The sequence below is a fragment of the Myotis nattereri genome (genome assembly GCF_964212035.1).
Source record: "Myotis nattereri genome assembly, chromosome: 5".
Classification (NCBI taxonomy): domain Eukaryota; kingdom Metazoa; phylum Chordata; class Mammalia; order Chiroptera; family Vespertilionidae; genus Myotis; species Myotis nattereri.
In genome coordinates, this window is record NC_138080.1 from 29,659,201 (window position 1) to 29,682,281 (window position 23,081).

A 23,081-nucleotide genomic window follows, 5' to 3' on the forward strand; every position below is an offset into this window, starting at 1 on the left:
TCCAGTTTGGGGTTCAGCATATGATGGACCGTCCAGTCTGGCAGGTCTGGGCACAGCTCCCAGCTCCTCCACTTACAGTTGCAGGGACTTTAAATTCCTCCATCTCTCATCTCTCAGTTGCCTCGCCTATAAAATGGGTGTGCTGGTCCTTACATCATCCTTGAGTAAACGTGACAATCAACAATATCATGCGGGGTTGTGGGTGGACCAGGAATGGCGGCTCTTGTACTCCTGAACTCACACAGAACACCCCTGTCAGCCTGATCAGGCTCTGCCTGTTGGGACCCTGTCTTTCCTTTGAGGTCCAGTGTGGATAGCACTGGTCTGTGCAGCCCAGCCAGCCAGGAGCACATCCCTCTGCCATGTTGGAGTGTTCACATCTCCTTGCAGCTCCCCTTGCGTTTTTCTCTGACGTTCTTGTCTCTCTTGCCAGAGTCTTTCGTACCCTTCCCCAGCATCGGACACGGTTCATCTTGTTACATGGCAATTGTCTAGTGCTGCCGTGTTGACCTCACCCCCTCCTGAGAGCAGTCACTAACAAGCCAGAAGTGCTCACACCTGAGAGCTGAGACCCTCAGTGCCTCACTAGGGAGAGCCAGTCACTGACTCATGTGGTGTTGGCTCTTCAAAGGCCAAACAGGAGGGTGGCTGGGCCTGGACCTTCAAAGCTGTCTCACTCCCGGGCCACTGTCCCCAGGCCTGTTGCTCTGGCTGCTGAAGGGGCTGCTCCATAGCCCGGCATGGAAAGTGTCACCCTCATGCACTCACAGACAGGAAGGAGAAGTCAGCCAGGCAGAGGCAGGAACGGAAGCCTGCTTCCAGATTTGGTCCAGGCCAGGAGAGAACAGCAGACGCAGGTGTTTCCCGGTCACGGAGTACTACTGTACATGGCCCCCAGAGCATGATGTCTGGACAAGGTGTGAGGACACTGAGCATAAAATGGGCACCCATCCTGAACAGCAAGGCCCCGAGCAGCCCTTCTTCCCCCTCCTCCATGCCAACTCCCTCCTTCTCCTTTTTTCCCCTTAAACTCTTAATTCATCAAAGTGAATTGTCTGCCCGGGTCACAGAGCCAATTTATCGGCCAGTTTATTTTCTGTGTGGTATTGATCAGGTTTTCTTGCTGAGATGACTCAATTATGAGGCCTGTGGTTGACACCACTGTCCATTTGGCAGTATCAAATTGCTCCTCCAGCTGCCACCAAGTGGCCACCACAGATGTGCCTGTCCAGTGAGGAAGCCACCATCCAGCTCCCCTGGGTAGAGCTCCTCCTGCCTTGTTTCCTGCTTCACTCCTGCAGCGGCTGCCCTAACGGGTCTTGGCATGCAGCATCTGCTCAGTTCCTTTTGTGGACTGTTCCACTGCACATTTCTCTTGCGTGTCAGTCCTTGCTCCTCTCCAAAGACAACCAAAGGTCTAGAACCCTGAAGAATGCCAGTCTTTGAAAGAACAGCCCCCTTCTCCAAGTGATTTAAAAAAATATATATTTTATTGATCTTACAGAGAGGAAGGGAGAGGGATTGAGTTAGAAACATCGATGAGAGAGAAACATCGATCAGCTGCCTCCTGCACACCCCCTACTGGGGATTGAGTCTGCAAACAAGGTACATGCCCTTGACCAGAATCAAACCCGGGACCCTTCACTCTGTGGGCCAATGCTCTATCCACTGAGCCAAACCAGTTATGGCCTCCCAAGTGATTTTATTATAAGTGCCCATGGGCCCGCATGAGAACAGAAATCATGTAGGTGCTCCCTAGCCAGTTTGGCTCAGTGGATAGAGTATCAGCCTGCGGACTGTAGGGCTCCGGGTTCAATTCCAGTCAAGGGCACATGCCCAGGTTGCAAGCTTGATCCCCAGTGGGGGGCATGCGGGAGGCAGCCGATCAATGATTGTCTCTCATCATTGATGTGTCTTATCTCTCTTTCCCTCTCCTGTCCTCTCTGAAATAAAAAAAATAAAAATAAAGTTAAAAAAACAAGAAATCACGTAGGTCAAGCATGTCAAACTCGTGGCCCACAATAAATATTTTTGTGGCCCAGTCGATATAACAGTATGTAAGACACATTTTAATAAAAATTTTGTAACTTAATTTTTACAATATCCTGTTATACATAATTATTAATAATGAACTACAATGTTCGTTAATGACTGATTACTATAATCATGTTGCATTCATTTCCCTTACGCGCACCATTTCTCTCCACTAATACTAGCAGCGAATATTTTAGCAGCCGATTGTCATGTCTTTAGTCTTGGACTGACTTGTTTGGTGTGCGCAACAGGAAATATTTCGCTTTCAGAGAACAAGAAAAATAGGTTTATTTGTGTTACGCTTATTAATTTGTGCAGTTATTCAGTGTCTGGTAAGTTAATGTTCAAGAAAAAAGATTAATTTTTATTACAATGTTTCATTATTTTATATTAACAATTATTTATTTCAGCCCTTTGTATTCAGCATGTCTGTATCGAAATAAACCTACGTTTCTATGAAAGTTGAAGCTTTTGTTTTTTTGCAGACCACATAAACTTAAACCTTGTTTATTTGGCCCGTGTTAGCCTTTGAGTTTGACATGCTTAATGTAGGTGCTGTGGGGTGAAGCCCACCTCCAATCCAGGCCTGCTCACTTCCCAGGTGCCTGGTTCACAGATGTCATTGTCAGACAGTGCAAGAGCCTGAAATAGGCCTGAATAGGTCTGCCCTTCAAACTCACTTGTGGGCATGTTGTAGATGTGACCATCCAGATGGGGGTCCCCAAGGGAGCAGCCTTAGTGTGTCAGGCACTTGGGAACGTGAACAGAACTGGGACCTCTTTTACTCTCTCACTGGCAGTAACCACCTGTGTAGTCTAAGCATAGTTTGAACTGAGGGGAATATGGAGCTGTGGACCCCATCCTGCCCTGGAAGGGTCTGCAGCCTAAGTTGGGAGCAGAGTACACTCTTCCCAAAGCTTAAAAGTACTAACATATGGTGTGAGTCCATCTGGTAATTTCCAGGAAAGGTACGTCTAGAGCAGTGGTTCTCAACCTTCCTAATGCCGCAACCCTTTAATACAGTTCCTCATGTTGTGGTGACCCCAATTTCATTGTTACAAATTGAACATAATTAAAGCATAGTGATTACTCACAAAAAACAATATGTAATTATATATGTGTTTTCCAGTGGTCTTAGGCGACCCCTGTGAAAGTGTCGTTCAACCCCCAAAGGGGTCGCGACCCACAGGTTGAGAACCGCTGCTCTAGAGAGAGAGACAGCAAAGCAAAGGTTGCCTTAGGGGTGAGGGGGTGAGGGGTGAAGGGTGTGGGGGGAGAGCAGTGTTGACTGTGGACAGCCTGACGGAACTTCCTGCCATTCTGGAGCACTGATCTGAAGTTAGATTTTAGAAAGAGATAGGCGCAGGCAGGCGGATGCTCAGGGTGTCACAGAGCAGCACTGGCGGGCCCTGCTCTAGGCCCTCAGTGGAGCACAGTCACTGAGCGCTTGCCGGGGCCCAAGCTGTGCCAGCACAGGAGGAATGCAGCCACCAACCAGGCAGGGGTGGCCTCTCCTCACGGGCTTACACTAGGCACTGGACAGACAAAAATGAACAGAGTTCCAGGAGGAAAGTGAAATGTGGCATGCGGGTAGCACCAGGCAGGTGGGGCACAGGGGAGCGCAGAGCCAGGGCTGCTGGGGTTGGGGTCTGAGAGGTCAGGAGCCCATCTCCCAACAACTGAAGAATTGTTCAGTGGGCAAGAGCTCACTGTCATGTCTGACCAAGTGGCAGCCTCTGCCACAGTGACTTCTCAGCCCTGGGCCGCCCCAGCCTCCCAAGGCTTCTGCAGAAGGCAGGCTCCACAGGGCCCAGGCTGACACCTGACCTGAGGCAGAGTGTTGGAGGACGTTCTGGCTTGGGATGGGCCCTGTGTTGGCACTGGCATGGATTTTACAACAGCAGCCATTGTGGGGCTCACTGGTGGTTGACCCAGGTTCTGACTAGCCAGGTGGATCCCAGGAGGCATTGCTTTCCACATACCACTAAGGTCACAGCCAGGTGGGAGAGGGGGCTGAGCCACGCAGGTCTCAAACAGTAAGCTTATGAGGTTCCTGGCTTCTCATTAGATGTGAGAGAAAAAGTGGGCTTCAGTCCGTAGTTTGCCAGGCCCCACCAAGCGCTGTGCCTGTTTCCTTTCTTGCAGGGTGCGAACTTGATCAGGTTGTAGAGAGTACCAGTTGAGGGGTGAAAGAGGCAGGCTCTGTTAATTTGGGGCACAGACTCTACACGTGGATGGTATTTCCACAGCAACATACTATTGCTCTTGTTGGGCCCAAAGACGTATATAAACCTGAGCAGAACTGAAGTGTTGGTGTGGTGGCCTTCCCTATGCACAGGGCATCTCTGGGCACAGGCCCCTCTCCCCAGAGAGCGTCCTGGCCCCTGAGCATCCTCAGGCAGCCCCTAGAAAAGGCTGTACCTTGCACTCAAAGGTGGGTGCTTGTAACCCATACATGGCTCCCAGCTCTGCCTGCGGACCATTCAGGTCTTCTCTCTGCTAGGCCACGGTCATGCCTCCCGGGAGCCCCACACTCAGCACTGTACCCTTTCTTTGTTGTTGTTGCTGGGTTGACATATGGCTTCTTTGGTTTTCACACTTTTCCTTTATTTATTTATTTGTTTGTTTGTTTGTTTGTTGTTATTAAAAATATATTTTATTGACTTTTTACACTGAGAAAGGGAGAGGGATAGAGAGTTAGAAACATCGATGAGAGAGAAACATCCGTCAGCTGCCTCCTGCACACTCCCTACTGGGTATGTGCCCGCAACCAAGGTACAGCCCTTGACCAGAATCGAGCCCGGGACCCTTCAGTCCTCTGGCTGATGCTCTATCCACTGAGCCAAACCAGTTAGGGCGCACTTTTCCTTTTTTAAAAAAATAGAGAGGGGAAGGGAGGGAGAGATAGGAACATCAATGATGAGAGAGAGTCATCGACCGGCTGCCTCCTGCATGCCCCCTTCTGGGGATCAAGCCCACAACCCAAGCTTGTGCCCTGGCCTGGAATTGAACCATGACCACCTGGTTCATGGGTCTACACTCAACCACGATCCACACCAGCTGGGCCCACTTTTCCTTTTGTCATCTTCTCATCCATTTGTACTGGTTCTAAAACTGAGACTTGGAGAGCAGGGACATGGGGGGCATTCACCACCACCTGAGGGATTTGAGCCGAGAGCTCCAAAATGGGGTGAGTAGGGAGATAGGTAGCCTGGTAGTTCCTCCAAGGCCTCCCCAGCACCTGAGCACAGGATGGCCAGGTAAACCTGGCCCTGAGTGGGGGACCAGAGGAGCTGTGTGGTGGGCTTGGGAAAGCTGAGTCCTGGATTCCCAGTAGAGGTGAGGAGGTGACACTCCTGGGGGCCCTGGACGAGGATGCAGGGGTTCCTCCCTCAGGGAGCCGCTGCCTTCAGTGCCTGCACTGAGGGGGCTGTCTGGCCCCGTGATCTCAGCCCGGAAGGTGTGGTTTTAGGCTTCAGCTCCCCTCAGTGCACCAGCAGAGCGTCTCACGTCAGGCAGTCAGCTCACTTCCCTCTCTGACAGCCACCGGATTTGGGAACGTCCTATTTTCCCATAATCAAAAGAAGTGAAACTGCCCCGTGAAATAGAGTGGAACGCCCCAGAACACCTAGGGCAGACAGGGTCTTTTCCTTATGAAGTCGTTAGCAGAAGCTGGAGGGCAGCCCTTGCCTCTCCTGTGAGGTCCCCTAGAGGATGGTGCACCACAGAGGACAGCCAGCAGCTCCAGGTGGTGACAGTCCCAGGTCAGCCCCACACACCAGCCTTGCTTCCTTCTTGCCCTCCCCCTTCCTGTCCCCTCTCCCCCCTGTACTGATCTCCTTTCTCACCTGTGCCGTTTCCTTCTTAGACTCCCTGGCTTTAGCCAAGTTGAGAACCACCGACTTCCCTCTAACTCTTGGTGGGGAGTGGGGAGGATACGAACAGGCTAGGCCTGGCCTGGAGTTCTGCTCAGTCCCCATGGAGGGACGAGACACGTGGGGAAAGTAATAGTGGTCAGAGGTGAAGACAGTGTGGTTGCCCAGTGCTTACTGTTTGCCAGGCACACTCCTGAGCACACACATGCAGCAGGCCACAGAAGCCGGCACATGGTCCCGTGAGTGCCTATCTGTCACCCCATTTCACAAAGAGAAAAACAGAGGCCCAGTGAAGCCGCTTACCCATGACCACATAGGTAGAAGGTGGCAGGCCTGCCCTTGCATGTCAGTGACCTGGCTGCTCCTGTAGACGGAGCCGCTGGGTGTCCTCAGGAGCCCTGGGAGGGTTTTTCATGTGTGAGCAGAAACTGCTGCCAGCCATTAGGAAATGGAGTGAGTGTGTCTGTGTATGTGCCATGCATGTATGAGTGTCTGATTTTTTTTTTCATGGCTAATCCTCACCCGAGGATATTTTTTCAATTAATTTTTAGAGAGAGTTGCGGGGAGAGAAACACTGATGTGAGGGAGACACATCCATTGGTTGCCGCCTGCATGTGCCCCAACCAGGGCCAGGGATCAAACCTGCAACCCACGTATGTGCCCTTGACTGGAATCGAACCTGTGACCCTTTGGTGCACAGGGAATGCTCTAACCACTGAGCAACATAGGCCAGGGCAAGTATCTGTGATTAAGCATGAGAAATTAAACATGTCACACACTGCTGTTCGGGGTTGTGTATGATTAAGCATGCCAGAGTGCTGTTTAGATGTGTGTGCCCACACATGTCCATGAGAAATGACTTCCAGGCAGCATAACATTTGGCCCGAGCAGGGCAAGCCTCTTCTTCCCTCAGCTCTTGTCAAACATGACACTTACCATGTTCGTTCAGCCATGGGACCTCCTCTCCACTTTAGACCTTCTTGCCTCTCAGGAGCCTCCCCCTACCTGCTCTGGAGCATGCATTTTGAGGGATTTGCCATACCCAGTCATCCCTGAGAGAAGGAGCCCCCACCTTCATTGCAGGAGCGTGTGGTTTGGAGTGTGTGCTCGGTCACCCGTCTTGCCATTGGCTGCAGTGTTCAGCATCTCTGGGAAGCTATCATGCACATCCTGACCCCGTGATCTCCCACCTGCAGTGGACGTGGCATGGCTGGAAGGCATCCTGGGGCCTCCTCCTCTGAGACTCATTCTTTTACCTTCTTCTGTTCCCCCAGCTGGTCAGCGAGAAGGTCGGAGGGGCTGAAGGGACCAAGCTTGACGATGACTTCAAAGAGATGGAGAAGGTAATGGGAAGAGTGGTGTGCCCTGTCTCATGTCTGGCACCATTTACCGAGTCCCTCGTGAGGCCCAGCTCTGACATCTAGGACAAGGCTTATCAGGATGGACTAGAGGCATCAGGTGTCCCTCAGCCCTGGGCAGGCACCAGCGGGGACATGGTGTAATGAACAACAGGGAGGCCAGGCAGCCCTCGCAGCAGCGTGTAGTTATGTGGGCTCCGAGGCAGGCAGGGACTGGGGAGCAGGGCAAGGGCTTTCCAGGGGCCCCTGGTTTGGCCTTTGGTGCCCCAGTGATTTTGAAACCACACATGTTGCCTCTTTACAGAAGGTGGATGTTACCAGCAAGGCTGTGGTGGAAGTGCTGGCCAGAACCATCGAATACCTGCAGCCCAACCCAGGTAGGGACACCAGCTAGCTGCAAGTTCTTCTGGTTACCACAGCATGAAGAAGGAACATAAGGGATCACAAAATTAAAATGTCATGGGGTAGGTGGGTTTTCGGCATGGCTGGGTCCAGGTACCTAAAGGATGTCCTTGGGGTCATGCATTTCTTTTCTGTTTCATCTGGCAGCGCTCATTCCTTGTGTCAATCCCAACCTTTCACCTTTGCAGCTAACAGTCCCAGCAGAAAAGAGCACCTCCCCCGACACCCCAACCGATTCATTGGGTCAATTTGAATTGGGTGTTCATCCTAATTTGTCAGGCACCAGCCACATGCTCGCCTTTGGAACATGAAGTGGGGTCTCTTAGGATGAGAGGGAAGTGGGGACCTTCCCTCAAGGAATATCCAAATGCTAGTTCCTATAGCAAGAGGCAATGGACGTGGAACAGGTACCAATCCCAGGCGTCTCCATTCAAGGCCTATGCCAGGGACAGACCCAAGTGGGCAGAGGTAGGAGCACAGCTGCTCCCCCACCTCAGGAGGATATCCACGTCCGGGATGCCTGTACCTGCCCACCACCACTTCTCTAGCTGCTCCACCACGCCATTGAGGGGAGGGGCCAGTCAGAGCCATGCTCCAGGATGAGGAGGCCCTGAGGGCTCCTGAAGAGCCGATCACCTCTCATGCCCACTGCCCATGATCCTTTGTGGCCAAGAAGAACAGAGTAGGGCAGGCCTGTTCAGGGGCCTCGTATCCTGGTTGTCAGCAGGCATGGCAACCAAGGCCTTGGGCCAAGGGAGTACTTTAGAAATACGTGGGCCTTGGGGAAGAGCAGGAGCACCCAGGGCAGTGGCAGTGTTAGCTGAGCACAGGCCTGGTGGCTCCTGGAGAAACCACCCACATGCCCACCCGGCCCATTCTTTTCCAGCCTCACGGGCCAAGCTGTCGATGCTCAACACGGTATCCAAGATCCGTGGGCAGGTGAAGAATCCTGGCTACCCGCAGTCGGAGGGCCTGCTGGGCGAGTGCATGATTCGTCACGGGAAGGAGCTGGGTGGCGAGTCCAACTTCGGTGAGGGCCACCATGACGGCCTCAGCAGGTTGCATGGGCAGGCGGCCAGGCTGAGGGAGGGAAGGCCAGAGCCTCCCCACACTGGTGAGCAGGAGGGCACTTCCCTCCCATAGCTCCAGAATCTTCTCTAGTGCTGGCTGGTCCCATGGGGGGAGGGAGAATCCCAGCACCACCTAAAGTGTTAAGGCTGAGGGAAGGCCTCCCCCTCACGCCACAGCGCGTTCAGGGCAAATCTGGTCCCTTCTGAGAGTGTGGAGGGGCAGGTTGCTTGACACTTGTCATTACCAGCCCTAGGCCACTGGCTCAGGAACAGACGTGATGGTCTGTTGCTCTGATTTCTGGTCAGTCCTTCGCTGTGGGGTCATTTTAAAAGTTGGGGGTGTCTTGGCCCCACAGGCATCCTGTGATGGCTCTTCCCCCACCCCACACCCCCACAGGCGACGCCCTGCTGGATGCAGGGGAGTCCATGAAGTGCCTGGCAGAGGTGAAGGACTCCTTGGACATAGAGGTCAAGCAGAACTTCATCGATCCCCTGCAGAACCTGTGTGACAAAGACCTGAAGGAGATCCAGGTATGCCTTGACGCCCTGTCCCTCATGCCCACCCCCTATAGCCCTCAGGGGTCTCACATGGGTCCCTCACTCAGTGAGCCTCTTCCCATCCTGGGCCCCTGCTCGGCTCACCTCTGTGCATACTTGCTGTGAGCAGGGCTGCAGGGCATTGGAGGCCCTGCAATTGACCCTCGCCCTGCCCCCAGCACCACTTGAAGAAGCTAGAGGGCCGCCGCCTGGACTTTGACTATAAGAAGAAGCGGCAGGGCAAGATCCCCGATGAGGAGCTGCGGCAGGCCCTGGAGAAGTTCGAAGAGTCCAAGGAGGTGGCTGAGACCAGCATGCACAACCTCCTGGAGACAGATGTACGTCCATGGGCCCGGGGACTACCCTTGCTTGGGAAGACCCTGACACCAATGCCAGCATCCAAGGGCTCAATGCCAGTTTAGGAGGTGAAGGAAATGAAGGGGGTGCAAGGAGCAGAGGGGTGCAGCAACTGGCACCTAGAGGCTTTCGGTGTTTTGGGCCCTTCACCCTTTTCCAGCTGCAGCTCTAAGGTCAGCCGGGCCCCAGGGCTTGGAGCAGTCTGGGAGGGCTTCTTGCAGGAAGTGGCCTGGAGATGGGAGTTAGAGGACAGCCCCCTCTTCAGCTCTGGCTGGTTGCTTGCAGATTGAGCAGGTGAGCCAGCTCTCTGCCCTGGTGGATGCCCAGCTGGAATACCACCGGCAGGCCGTGCAGATCCTGGACGAGCTGGCCAGCAAGCTTAAGCGAAGGTGAGCCCCTTCCCTTCTGTGCTGGCCAGGAAAGGCCTAGTGGCTGTGGGGTCCCTGCTATGGATTCCTGGGCTGGCAGCTGGCTTTTTATAATCTCTGGGCTGTGGGGATCCCACAAGGGAGTAGGACCTCCTCCGGCTTGTCCTGTCCCGAAGGAGAGGGTGGAGTGGCGGTGGGACAGGAGACAACTTGAGGGGGATGGGAGGCAGCTTACCCAGGGCAGACCCTAGGAGCCCTTCCTCCATTGCCAGTCTCCTTGGTTGGCAGTGGTTCCCTGGTGGGGCCACTTGGCAACCTGAAAAATGCCCTAGTCTGGGGATCTGGCCCAGGGGGTTCCTCAGGATTCCCTTGTGTGTTGTGTCCATCTCACAGCCTCCTCAGGGTCCCACTGCCCATGTGGCAGCAGCAAAAACAGCCGGGGGGGGGGGGTGTTTTCTGGCCTTGACACCCTGGCTCATGATGCAGGCTCTGTGTCTGCTCACACCTCCCCCTTCACTTGCAGGATGCGGGAAGCCTCTTCACGCCCCAAGCGTGAATACAAGCCCAAGCCCCGGGAGAGCTTTGAACTTGGAGAGTCTGAGCAGTCCAACGGGGGCTTCCCAACCCCCAAGATCTCAGGTAAGGTGCTGGAGGGGCCGTGCTTTCCCAGGGCCTCAGAGACGGGCCCCTTGTGGGACAGCCCCAGCCTGCTGCCCCATCCAAGCCCTCTGCAAAAGGGGCCCGAGATAGGACCAGGCCCCACCTCAGCACTCTTGGCCCACCTGTGTGTTTTGTTTGCAAGCAGCTTCGTCATCTTTCCGATCTTCCGACAAGCCCATACGGACCCCCAGCAGGAGCATGCGTGAGTGTCCCCGCCTCGGTTTATAACCGTGCCTTCCAGGCTATCCTGCGAGGGTCTCTCTGACTCCCCTGATCTAGTGGGAGTGCACACCTGTTGGGGTTTCCTCAGACCTGCAAGCAGGGAAGGAGCCGAGTTCTTGCCTCTGTGGCCTCAGCCTTCCCATGGAAAATGGGCCGCTGTGAGCGTCCAGGGCACCATGAGGGTGGTGGGCTCTGGGCATCCTAATGCCACTGTGCGCCCCCAGCTCCTCCCAGGAGCATTGTGGTAACCACTCACAGAACCCTTTCCATCCTCCGTGTGTGTGTCACTTGCTCCTTATTCCCAACAACCCTGGGGAGCCAGAGAAAGAGCGGCTCTCCTTAGGGGAAACTGAGGCACAGCGAGGCAGCAGGTGGGGTTTGAGCTGGACGCCCAGACCTTACACCCATACCCTGCCCACCCTCAGCGCCCCTGGACCAGCCAAGCTGCAAGGCACTCTATGACTTTGAGCCCGAGAACGATGGGGAGCTGGGCTTCCACGAGGGCGACATCATCACGCTGACCAACCAGATCGACGAGAACTGGTACGAGGGCATGCTCCATGGCCAGTCGGGCTTCTTCCCCCTCAGCTACGTGGAGGTTCTGGTGCCCCTGCCTCAGTGACAGCGTGGGCCTGCTCACCTCTCCGTCCAGATCGCCTGTATTCCACTCGGCCCGAAGCACAGCAAGGGTAGTGCTCCTCCCAGGGCCTCCCGAGGTATTCCCAGGGCACCAGGACTCGAGGCAGCAGGGCCAATCGGAGAGGCCAGGGGCCCTGTTTACACTAGTGCTCACCCATAGAGGTGGTGGGGGCTCCCCTCCCCACCCGCCCTGAGGGGGGCTAACACTAAGGTGCTCTTAGAAACACTAACGTCCTCCCGCCTCCTCCAGGACTGGTGACTGGGTGGGTCCCCTTCACTCAGACACACACATAACCCTCTGACCCCTCCACACTGGGGCCTGGCCCACCCTGACCTGCCCTTATTGTGAGCAGATTGAAAGTCTGTGTGATGGGGTGGTCCAAGCAGGACCACTGGCCCAGACTCACCACCCTGCTTTTAAATTCCCCCAAGAACTCCTTCTCAGGCCCCTGCATGCCACAGATGCCACCTCCTTAGTAGGGCCTCACCCAGGGGCCCAGTCCCCTAAGGACAGGCCCTGTCCTCAGCTGCAGGGTGCTGAGCCCTACACACCCATGCATACCCTACCCCTAACCAAGCACATGGACCATTTCTGGCACAAGCTGCCACCACCAGCTACAGACACACAGACACACCATACACGGGACCATGGGAGCCTCCAGCTTCCTCTCTGCTGAAGGTCAAGCACAAAGGCTTTGATGAGTGAATGTTGCCAGACCCCTGGCTGCTCGGGAGGGTCACAGGGCCTCCCCCATCCCAAGCTGGCTGCCCTCCCCCTGTTGACAGTATCCCCAGCTGTCTCCTCCAGACCAAGGTAGGCAGCTGCCCAGACCAGCAGGGCCCCGGCCCTGCATCCGCTTTGCCTCTTGCCTAATCTGAAATTGGCCTCGGGGGACCTCGGGCCTGGTTCACATTCCCTTCCCCAGTGACCCTGCACAGCCCCCATGACACCAGGCTCTGCTCGTCCCCAAGGCCCCCCCACCATCATGAGTGGGTGAGACACAGGCATCCGGACCAAGACAAGCAGCATAGCCTTGGTCAGTCTAGGGCAGAAGGAAATGTAATCCTGATTTTTTTTTTTTAAAGAAGTATTAAACGTCTCTTTCTACAGTCTCTTGCCTGGTTGTGGTGTGGGGCAGGCCTTCTCTTCACCGGGACATCCACAGCCCTCCCAAGGGGTCTCTGGTCAGGACAGGACCTACACAGCTGCCCACCTACCCACTCTTGGAGTGGGCACCGGCCCCATAGCAAGCCCAGGAAGGGCGGTTGTCATTCACCCTTCAGTGGCATGGGAGGTATTTCCCCAAGACTCCTTTCCCCATAGCCCCAGGAAGGGACAGGGCTGGGGTTGGGTCCAGCACTGTCCACACACGCGGCTGCATGAGTGCTCCACTGCCAGACAGCAACCTATGCCCAGCAGCAAGTGCTAGGGGGCCCCCTCAGGGTGAGACACAGGCCTGGCTGTTTGCTTCTCTCCTTTATTCTATGAGCACCTGCATCGAACAACGCAGTCCCACAGGAACACAGCAACACAGTCACGAACGAAACCTCTCGACCTACTCCCCTCACCCGGGGTTGGGGGGTGCCGAGTCTGACCAGGAGGCCTCCCAGGTCCTCAGAGGTCGATCCTCTCAGTTCCCTTGCTTAAGGATGCTGTACACCTGCTCCAGCACATGGCACAGGCCCTGGTCCTTGGGCATCCTGCTGGCCAGGGAGATCTGAAACAAGCAGGCCTGGCGCCTCAGGACCATGTCCAGCAGGCCTGACCTGGCCTCGCCCCCAAGGCCCAAGCGCTGCCACATGGCAGAGGGGCTCGCCTACCCACGGTGCACGGTGGTAATCCCTACAGCAATGCTTTCTTCTTAACAAAAGCGATGTTGAGTAACAAGACCCAGCTGACTAATGTTTGGGGTGAGGGGTCATCTGCACTTTACAAATCCTGATATCACTCCAGCCTGGATCCCACTCGCCACATGCTGAGAGCCACCCAGCAGCCGCGTGCCTGGCTGGGAGGTGACCAGGAACAACTTTAAGCCCTGGTTACTGTTTTCTTTAAAAGTTTGAACAGCTGACTTGTGTGCTCAATGGTTAGAACATCAGCCCAGGCACCAAAGGGTCTCGGGTTCAATTTCTGGTCAAAGGCAGGTTCCTGGGTTGCAGGTTTGATCCATGGCCCCAGGTTGGGGTGCGAGTGGGAGGCAACCAACCGATGTGTCTCTTTCACATCCATGTTTCTCTCCACCCCCTCCCTTCCACTAAAAATCAATGGAAAAAATATCCTCAGGTGAGGATTAGCAAAAAATAAAAGGTTGAACAAAACAAGCAAAAGTGTGAAACTGTCTGTATGCAAAGCAGAGTTGAGAGTATCTTCTAAGGATGACTTTCAAACAGGAAATAAATCAGACACACACCGGAGGCCAATAAATTCCTAACTAATTTAAATGTCCCACTCCCTGGAGGGCCAGTGTGCACGCTCACAACACCAGCAGCTCTTGAGACTCTAAACCAGATCAGAACCCTGCACACCCTCCGTGTGTGAGTGGCCGCGGGGGGAAGCAGGGCCCCGCGCAGCTTCAGCGGGGCTGTCCCAGGGCCTGGGAGTCTACAGGACTTTAACGTTTCATCTCCACTTTGATGGTGATTCCCACCCCCACCCTCATGATAAAACAAGGCTGTTTGGCACTGTTCATTTCCAGCTGGAATAGTTTTGTAGAGAACAAGTTAGGGAGTCCCTTTCTCAAGCTGCCCATGGGTATATTCTTGGATGCTCCCCAAGAGCTGTCTTCCTACAGGAGGGGTTCACATGGGACTTGGGGTAGAAGTCTTACCTTGAGCTTGTCAAGGTAGGTGTGCTCCTGGTTCCAGAGTTCCTGGAACTTCACCAGGTCCGGGGCGCCCTTGTAGAACTCCACCAGCAGCATCTACAGGACAGGGGGTGGTTGGGACCCCTCGCTCCCGCCTCCCCACGCCAGGCACTGGGATCCAGCAGTGAGCAGGACGGCGCAACCGCTACCTATCACCTATCGTGAAGGCTTCCAGGCTAATGCAACCAGCAGACAGCACCGCTCACCAAGGAAGTCCACGGAGGAACCCACCCAGTAGACAGGAGGGAGCTCAGCAAGAGGGAAGTGCCTGAGAGGCTGAGGGAGGCACACCGAACGTGGTATCACACAGGCCTGACAGCCTCCTGTTTTGGCCTAACGATACCCTGAAACCACAGGTGTCATGAACTAGCTCCGTTTTTAAAATGCCTGTTGAGCCACAAGCATAAACCATCCTGCTGACACCTGGGGTCCTCCACGTGTCTCCCCTTGGAGAGGAGTGGCCGGTGCAGAGGCCCGAGATGGGAGCATCCCTGGTGTGTCCAGAACAACTAGGAGGCCTGGGGGGTGAGGGAGGTGCTGCAAGGACCTGGGACTGCGTGCTAAGAGACACAGGTGGTTATCTGCAGAAGAGGGACCTGACCAGGGCCTTGGCACATTCACCCATGGCTGTCTGAGTCAGACCTTGTCCTGTAGGCCCAGGTAGGCACTTTCAGACCCGGCCCGCCCCATGAGGAGGGCTGCACCCTCCTCACCGGGGAGTGAGCTCACCATCTCATGGAGGATGTCATTCGTCAGGAAGCTGTCCTGGACGTAAGCCATCTCCACGTCCATGGGGATACCGTAGTCACTGGGCCTTTGCTGGCAGGGACACCGGCCAGTCACCACCAGCCGCCCCAAGCCTCCCACCCCATGACACATCCAGCACGTTGACCCTCGGCCTCCCCCAGGAGTCCTGCCTACCTCAGGGGGTGGCATCACCCAGAACGGGGAGATCTTCGACTCTGGGCCCTGGTTGCCAGAGTAGTAAGGGGCTGTGGGAGGAGAGTGAGAGAGGGGCTGCGCCTGGGGGCTCATGGTCCAGGAGTCACTCACACACACACACCTACCCCAGGGGGCACTTACAGCAGAGCAGGGCGAGGCAGGGCTGGAAGCCATTGCTGGAGCCCTGCAGCCGCAGCTGGTAGTCCATCTGCGTGTCGATGTCCTGCAGCGATGGCAGCGCCGGGCTGTGTGGGTGGCTGTGGTACCAGCCCACCAGGGACAGGCCCCGCAGAAGCAGGCTCTGATAGATCTGGGGACAGAGGCAGGGCTGGAGAGGGCGGGGAGCTGGGGCCCTACCAGCCTTGGTGTGCTCCTGACTCCATCCAGCTCCACGTGAGAGCAGCACATAATGAGTATCTGCTGTGTACCAGGACTGTGCCCACGCCCACCCTAACAAGTCCGGTTGGGGGATGGTCAACAAGTACATAAAAAAGATGCGCCTGTCGTGAAACAAAGGCAAAAAGTGATTTTCCCTGCTGTGTCCCAACTCCTGCAACAACGCCTGCCACACAGTAGATGCTCAAACAGTTGAGGTGGATATGCGTGCATTTGAGCAGGCACAGGCATTCTGAATGCCTGCGGAAAGTGGAGGCAAGCAGGGGCAGAAAGAGAACGGTTCTCGCTGAATCACTATCCATTCACTTATCCCTGAGAGACACAAGAAGGTGGGTGTAGAGCGCTGAGCATGGTGCCAGGGGCATATGAAGAACCATTAGGAAAACATCAAGAATGGCAGCCTGATGGGGGTGGTTCAGTGGTTGAGCATCGACCTGTGAGCCAGGCGGTCAAAGTTCCATGTGTCCTGACCTGGTTGCTGGCTTGATTCCCAGTGGAGGTTTGCAGGAGGCAGCCAATCAATGATTCTCTCTCATCATTGATGTTTCTATCTCTCTCTCTCCTTCCATCTCTCTAGCTCTTCCTCTCTGAAATAAATAAAAATATATTAATAAATAAATAAATAAAATGGCAGTTAAGCCCTGGCTCGTTTGGTTCAGTGGTTAGAGTGCCCGCCCATGGACCAAAGGGTCTCGGGTTCGATTCCCAATCAAGGGCACATAGGTTAAGGGTACACATACCTCAGTTGGAAGGCAACCAATTGGTATGTCTCTCTTACATCGATGTTTCTCTCTCTCTCTCTCTCTCTCTCTCTCTCTCTCTCTCTCTCTCTTTTCCACCTCCCTCCTCCCTCTCTTCTACTCTCTCTAGAAATCAATGAAAAAAATATCAAGTGAGGATTTTTTTTAAAAAAGACCATTAAGCCGAGACCGGTTTGGCTCAGTGGATAGAGCGTCGGCCTGCGGACTGAGGGGTCCCGGGTTCGATTCCGGTCAGGGGCATGTGCCTGGGTTGCGGGCATATCCCCAGTGGGGGATGTGCAGGAGGCAGCTGATCGATGTTTCTCTCTCGTCGATGTTTCTAGCTCTCTATCTCTCTCCCTTCCTCTCTGTAAAAAATCAATAAAATATATTTAAAAAAAAAAGAATTTAAAAAAAAAATAAAATAAAAAGACCATTAAAATGTATCCAGCCCTTACTAGGTGTCAGCTGGGGCTAGGGTTCACACATGCTCATTTGCACATTTTCTGAGCACTGACTGCCGGCTGCCAGAACAGCTGTGTGCACCCATCCCACCCCAGAACACCCCATCCGGTGTGTCCCCTCACCTCCTCTTCCACAGTGGCCCCGGTATCCACGTCCCCCAACCGGCTGCGACAGGGAAAGGCTCTCAGCACCGTGAGCACTGCACAGAGTGGGGAGAGAAGGTGTGGATATTGACCCGGCCCCTAATATCCCCCTGCCCACTAGGCCCCAATTACCCACTCTGGCTGTTGATGTCCCAGCGGCCCCCCAGGTACCCCACGACCTCGCTGCGAGTTAGGTGGCTGTGGAAGTCCTGGGAAGAGGTACATGAGAAGACATAGTCAGGCTACACCTGGCCCCCATCCATCCTGGGAGTGCAGGGCTCTTGTAATGGGCAGGGGCCAACCCTCCCACCTCCTCCTTCTCCCAAACATTGATTGAGCACCTATGAGCAGACAAGGTACCCACCCATATAGAGCTGACATTCCAGGGACCCCATCTGCGTCCAGAGCACCCCAGCCCTCTGCCCAGACCTGGGAGCCCCTGACCCACAAGGCACACACCAGCAGGAGCAGCACGTTGCTGGAGATGGCCACATTGAACGGCTGGAACTTGTTGATGGCTGCGAAGGATGTTACTTCCACCAGGGTATGGGGGTTCCTGCAGAAGCCCGAGGGTCCCACCGCTTCAGGAACCCCTAGGCTGGCTCCTCAGCTCTCCCCCCAGCCAGCTCTGAGGATCTGAGGCCTTGCCCCCGCCTTACTCCTCCACCCACCCCAGCAAGAGCTCGTGTAAACTGGGGTTCGTGTCGGGGACATGGACATATCTGACCTGGCAGAGTCGCGACTGCCCAACATGCAGTATCGCACTGGCACCCGGATCTTGTTTTCCACTCGCTTCCCCAGGGGCGTGGCCTCTGCGGGGTTAGGGTAAGGCAAAAAGGCAGCGTCAGTCCCTCCCCAGCCTGGAACTGGAAATCAGAGACAGGGCAACCCAAGAAGGACAAAACCCTAGAGGCAGCCTTAACAATAAGGCAGCGGGACTGGGAAATCAGGCGGCAGGTTGATAAATTGGACGGAGATTTAAAATCAGATGAAGGGCCCAGATCAGGTGAGGACCTCAGAAGACCAGGTTGGGGAGAAGGTGGAATCAGGCAGCAAGTTTAGAAATGAGACAACAGGGCAAAGAAATCCTATTGGGGAACAAGGAAAGGAGGCAGCATGGTGAAATAATTGGGCAGCACATTAAGAAATTGGTCAGTGGAATATAAGCATAACCAATGGACATAAGACACTGGGGGATAGGGGAGGCTACGGGACTGTCTAGGGCGGGGGGGGAAAAATGGACACATATGTAATACCCTTTGTATTACTTTAAGCAATGGAAAAAAAAAGAAAAGAAATTGGTCAGTGGAAAAAAAAAAAAAAAGGAAATTGGTCAGTGGGAGCAAGAAATCCAGCATTAGGCAGTGAGAGTGAAATTAGTGGGCTAGGCCCTAACCGGGTTTGGCTCAGTCAGCCTGCGAACTCAAGCGTCCCAGGTTCGATTCTGGTCAAGGGCATGTACCCTGGTTGCGGGCACATCCCTAGTGGGGGGTGTGCAAGAGGCGGCTGATCAATGTTTCTCTCTCATCGATGTTTCTAACTCTCTATCCCTCTCCCTTCCTCTCTGTAAAAAAAAAAAAAATCAATAAAATATATTTAAAAAAAAAAAAAAAAGAAATTAGTGGGCTAGGAAGTCAGCCAGCCATCTTGGAGGCACCGAGGAAAAGAAAGCCCATACCCGTCCACAGCCTCCTCTTACACCTGAGCTCTGCATGTCGCCCACCCTGTCTCCTCCCCTCCCTCACGCCTCTCACCAGGGTGGGCAGGTTCTGAGGGGCCCTTTGGAGGTGGTCTTCGAATTTTCTCCTCTGCTGAGACCCCTGCCAGAACCTCCTCCTCCTCTTCCTCCATCAGCAGCTCCTCCTCCTCCCCTTCACTGGCTGGGCTCTGGCGGGGTGGGGGTGACAGCAGCGGGACCCTCAGCTGGGTGCACTCCACCCTCCCCAAGTCCCACCCAGACTGCTGGCCTGCCTGACCCTTAGGTCCTTGCCGTTGCCTCAGATGTCCGCTAGAGGGAGGGAGTGAGCAGAGGCGGCCAAGGGCTCTGGCGCTCAGACCTGAGCCCCTTCATGTGGCTGACTCACAGGTTCGAATCCTGAACAAGCTGCGTGACTTCAGTGCCCTAACCTATCTGAGCTCTATGGTCACCTGTAAAACCGCACGATGACCTCTAGCCCCACAGGGCTGGCGTCAGGGTGAAACAAGTTAACGTGTGCAAAGAATTTAGCATATGCTCAGTTGCTCCATTGAGCGAGCACGCACTTTGCATGGATCATGTTACTTAATTCTCTCAATAACCTCTCTTCTTGCTCTCTCCTAAACCTCCCTCGCCAAGGTGACTTCTCTGTGTCCAAACCCAACAGTCACATTTCATTCTCTGTCCTCCCCCTTCCAGCAGCGTCGGACCCAGCTGATACCCCATCCTCCTGGGAACTTCTCAGGGGTCCTGAACTCACTCAGCTTCCCTGTCCCCCTCCAGAGTCCCCTCAGCCTTCCCATCTCTCCCTTGTTGCCTAGGGCTGGATCCTGGGGCTTCCTCCCTCAGGAAAGCCTGGTCTACTCTCAGGACTCCAATCCTGCCCATGCCCCAACGATACCCACAGGCCTGTCTACATCCTGGAGTTCTCCTGCGCTCCAGACTCAGGGTCCGCTGTCCGTCAACATCACCATGCAGGGGGTGCTCCCACTCAATACAGCCATGATGCACCCGACCAGCCCCCCAAACCTACTCCTCCCAAATCCCCGCATCTCCAATGACAGCAACCCCATCTACCCACTTGCTCAGAACGAAACTCTTAACACCAACATTTAATCTATCAGCAAATCCCATCAGATCCACTTTGAAAATCAGTCAGAACCTGACCACGTCTCCATCTCAATGGCCAGCATCCAAGTCAGTCTACGCCAAAAACTGAGGACTCCCAGACAAGAAGGAATTCTGCCTCGAGACTGCAGCACCAACTCCTGTCTGAGTTTCCAGCCTGCCAGGGACCCCACAGATTTAAGACTTGCCAGCCAGATATGTACACACACATACTTAAGCGACCTAAATTTGTCTAATACACATGGTACTGCTATTACCATTTCCATTTTACATATGACGAAGTCTAAGGCTTAATCCGGGAGGCCGAAGGACGCACCTCATCGGCGACAGCTGCAGGCACGTGGAGCTGGTGTCGCCGGAGCCAGGCGGCCTTGTACTTGTCCAGTTTCTGGCCCTTGTACTTGACGGAGGCCCAGCCACAACCCGACTTCTTGGCCGGGTTCACCAGCTTCTTGCAGTGGGTGGCCCAGGCACTGGGTGAGTTGAACACCTGCCCTGTTTCCTGCCACACGATCCTCCCGTCTGGCTGCAGGTCCCCCATGAACTTCTTCCCCTGCAGCGACAGTGGGCTGGCTGGGCCCAGGACCTGGTACCCACCAAGTCCTCCTCCAGGAAGTCCTCCCTGACCCAGTGCTGCTCCCAGGGCTCAGCACCCACTTCCCACTTCAGCACCCCTTCCAGGAAGCTTTCCATCTTAGGTGCCCCCCTGTACTTATTGTGTCCGCTGCCACAGTCCTGACCGGCTTGGATCAAAACCACCCAAGTATGTGTCTATCCCCCTTCCCCTCACTGTGAACCCCCAAAGGGCAGGGACAGGGTCTGTCTTGATCACTGCTGTGTCCCTAATACCTAACATGCTGGTACACAGCAGGTGCTCAATTCACAAACTGTACCATTCACAAACCAAACAACAATAGTAATACGAGCAAACACAAAGCACTTACTGTGTAGCAGACACCTTGCCGAGCGCTTTATTCATTTAATTCTCATACAACCCCATGGGAGGGGGCGGAAAGTCCCATTTTACAAGTAAGGGGACTAGAATAGTAGGATGCTGAGAGGTTGAGCGAGGTCACACAGCCAAGAAAGCAGTGGTATCCTCGCTGAGCCCCAATTCCTCCTTTGTGGAATGGGGTGTTTGATGAACGGTGGCCTTCTGTGCTCGTGCTGGGACTGAATGTTCCGTGCCTCAGTTTCCCCTCCCCACTCCCAGGCTCCGCCTGCTGCAAGGGAGCTCTGGGCCCCAGTTTCCCTTCCTGCCCCTGCTGGGGTGGGCTGGGGGGCTGGGGGGTGCTCACCAAGTAGTAGATAGACAGCACCCCGGCGCCGGGCTCCAGCTGCGCGTCTTTGAGGAGCACCCGCAGGGTGACCGCGCGCCTGGTGAGCGCGCCCCCCGGCCCGCCGCCGCCCCCGGCTCCCGCCCCGCCGCCGCCGCCGCCGCCGCCCCCGGCTCCGCCACCGCCGCGCGTTCCGCTCGCTCCCGCCGGCCGCTCGGGGTCTTCGGCCTCCGCCTCATCCTCGTCCTCATCCGGCGCCTCCTCGCCCGCGCCGCCCGCCGGGGACAGCGGCTCCGGAGCTGCGGGCAGCGACAGGCTGCAGCGGGGTCGCGCGCCCCTATTCGGGCCCAGCCCCCCCCCCCCCCTCCCCGCCCCGGGGCCTCGCGGGCTCCCCCACGGGCCCGCCGTACCTGCCATGGCTGCTCCTACCCCGCGCCCCGCTAGTTCTTTCTTCCCGACACGTGATGCGGCTCCGCCCCAATTCGGGGGGCGCCTCAGCCATTGGCCGCCGCCGGTGGGCGGGTGGGGGGCTCGGCCCGCCGGTGCGAGCGGGTAAACTGAGGCCGAGGCCTGCGCGTTTGGGACTGGGAGTCGGGGGTCTCCACCCTCCGGGGGACCCCTGGGGAAACTGAGGCCTGCGACCACTCTGCGGGGGAGGGGGTGGTAACAGGGTCCATGGGGACCAATGAGGAAACTGAGGGAAAGACTCCGCTCGCAGGGATTAGTGCTCCAGCCGAGCCGCCTCCTGAGGCCGGAGGCCGGGACTGGGGCGCGGGGCGGTCAGCCGCCAGGACGGGGGGACGCAGAGGCCCCGGCCCGGGGACCAGGAGGGAAACTGCAGCCCCGAGGCTGCGGCCCGAGTGCGGGAGCGGCCCTGCGCCGCGGGTCCAGCTCGCCCGCGGCCATCTCTTGAGTCCAACGGGTTAATTTCCATTTTTCGGGTGGGCCCTCGTATTGGAACGGAGTGGAGGACGCCAATCAATTATCTTCAACCAATAAGCAGTAGGTGTGTGACCTACTCTAGCCAATCAGTGTTAAACCTCTGCGTCCGCCCAACTCCGATTGAGCCAATGGGCAGCCGTCTCTCTCGGCCAATTTCCAGGAACCTCAGCCTCAGTTATCCAACCAGTTGTAGGTTGGGTACTCAGCCAGCCAATCAGCTCCGGGATCGAAAAAACTGCACCCGGGGGAGGGCGGGGGGCGTGGCACCCTCCGCGCAGGCGAACTCGTGGGCGGAGCCGGGCAGGGGTGGCGGCGGTCCTGTCCTTTGTCCCAGGTCCCTTCGCTCCAAAGCGCAGCGCCACCTCCCAGCGCCAGGTCTCGGCTCCCAATCTTCCCAGCCCTTGGCAGGGCTAAAAGCCCGGGTTTGGGGATCCCCCCATTGGGTTTACCCGGACCCCAGTCTGGAAGAGGGGAGAGGAAATTGGGGGCGGGGGAGAGGGTGTCCAGCCAGGGTGGTGTGGAATCAAGACTGGACGTGACTCAAATCCTGCTACCACTGCGCACTTCTGTGACTGTGGCCAAGTGGCTCCACTCTCTGCGTCCCCGTGGGGATAACAATTCCACTTCAGGTTTAAGGTTCAGGGCTTGAGCCCTAACCGGCTTGGCTCAGTGGATAGAGCGTCGGCCTGAGGACTGAAGGGTCCCGGGTTCGATTCCAGTCAAGGGCATGTACCTGGGTTGCCAGCACATCCCCAGTGGGGGGGGGGGGGGGTGCAGGAGGCAGCTGATCGATGTTTCTAGCTCTCTATCCCTCTCCCTTCCTCTCTGTGAAAAATCAATAAAATATATTAAAAAAAAAAAAAGGAATCAGGGTTTGACAGTAAGAGCGGGATAAATGTGAATTATTATTTTTCTCTTTTTGTCCAGCCCAAGCCTCCTTTTGGAGTCCCCCCAAACCCCCACCGC

At 55.7% G+C, this 23,081-nt stretch overlaps 2 protein-coding genes across 4 annotated transcripts in view; one reads left to right on the top strand and one right to left on the bottom strand.

Annotated features, from left to right (window-relative positions):
• SH3GL1 (SH3 domain containing GRB2 like 1, endophilin A2) overlaps positions 1 to 12,635 on the top strand; it is a 49,443-nt gene extending 36,808 nt beyond the window's left edge. The window contains exons 2-10 of one of the 2 annotated variants that reach the window (XM_081092536.1): positions 7,184 to 7,252; positions 7,572 to 7,644; positions 8,556 to 8,699; positions 9,137 to 9,270; positions 9,456 to 9,614; positions 9,919 to 10,022; positions 10,525 to 10,640; positions 10,807 to 10,863; positions 11,309 to 12,635. In XM_081092536.1, the coding sequence (XP_080948662.1) occupies positions 7,184 to 7,252; positions 7,572 to 7,644; positions 8,556 to 8,699; positions 9,137 to 9,270; positions 9,456 to 9,614; positions 9,919 to 10,022; positions 10,525 to 10,640; positions 10,807 to 10,863; positions 11,309 to 11,505 (1,053 nt within the window). In that variant the 3' untranslated portion in view covers positions 11,506 to 12,635. The remainder of the gene's footprint in view (positions 1 to 7,183; positions 7,253 to 7,571; positions 7,645 to 8,555; positions 8,700 to 9,136; positions 9,271 to 9,455; positions 9,615 to 9,918; positions 10,023 to 10,524; positions 10,641 to 10,806; positions 10,864 to 11,308) is intronic. The other variant, XM_081092537.1, reaches the window with a different exon arrangement.
• Positions 12,636 to 12,981: 346 nt separating this feature from the next.
• On the bottom strand, positions 12,982 to 21,716 carry MPND (MPN domain containing). Of its 2 annotated transcripts, none has more exons than XM_081092539.1 (13): positions 21,584 to 21,716; positions 21,195 to 21,472; positions 20,213 to 20,449; positions 18,827 to 18,959; positions 17,800 to 17,884; positions 17,532 to 17,628; positions 17,209 to 17,281; positions 17,052 to 17,128; positions 15,470 to 15,638; positions 15,308 to 15,378; positions 15,116 to 15,205; positions 14,351 to 14,443; positions 12,982 to 13,240 (listed from the first exon to the last, which is right to left on the bottom strand). In XM_081092539.1, the coding sequence occupies exons 1-13, from the start codon at positions 21,588 to 21,590 to the stop codon at positions 13,154 to 13,156; spliced, it is 1,497 nt and encodes a 498-aa protein (XP_080948665.1). In that variant the 5' UTR covers positions 21,591 to 21,716; the 3' UTR covers positions 12,982 to 13,153. The 2 variants fall into 2 exon arrangements, with proteins under 2 accessions (XP_080948665.1, XP_080948664.1); XM_081092538.1 differs by lacking the exon at positions 12,982 to 13,240 and adding an exon at positions 13,552 to 13,777.
• Positions 21,717 to 23,081: the final 1,365 nt, after the last annotated feature.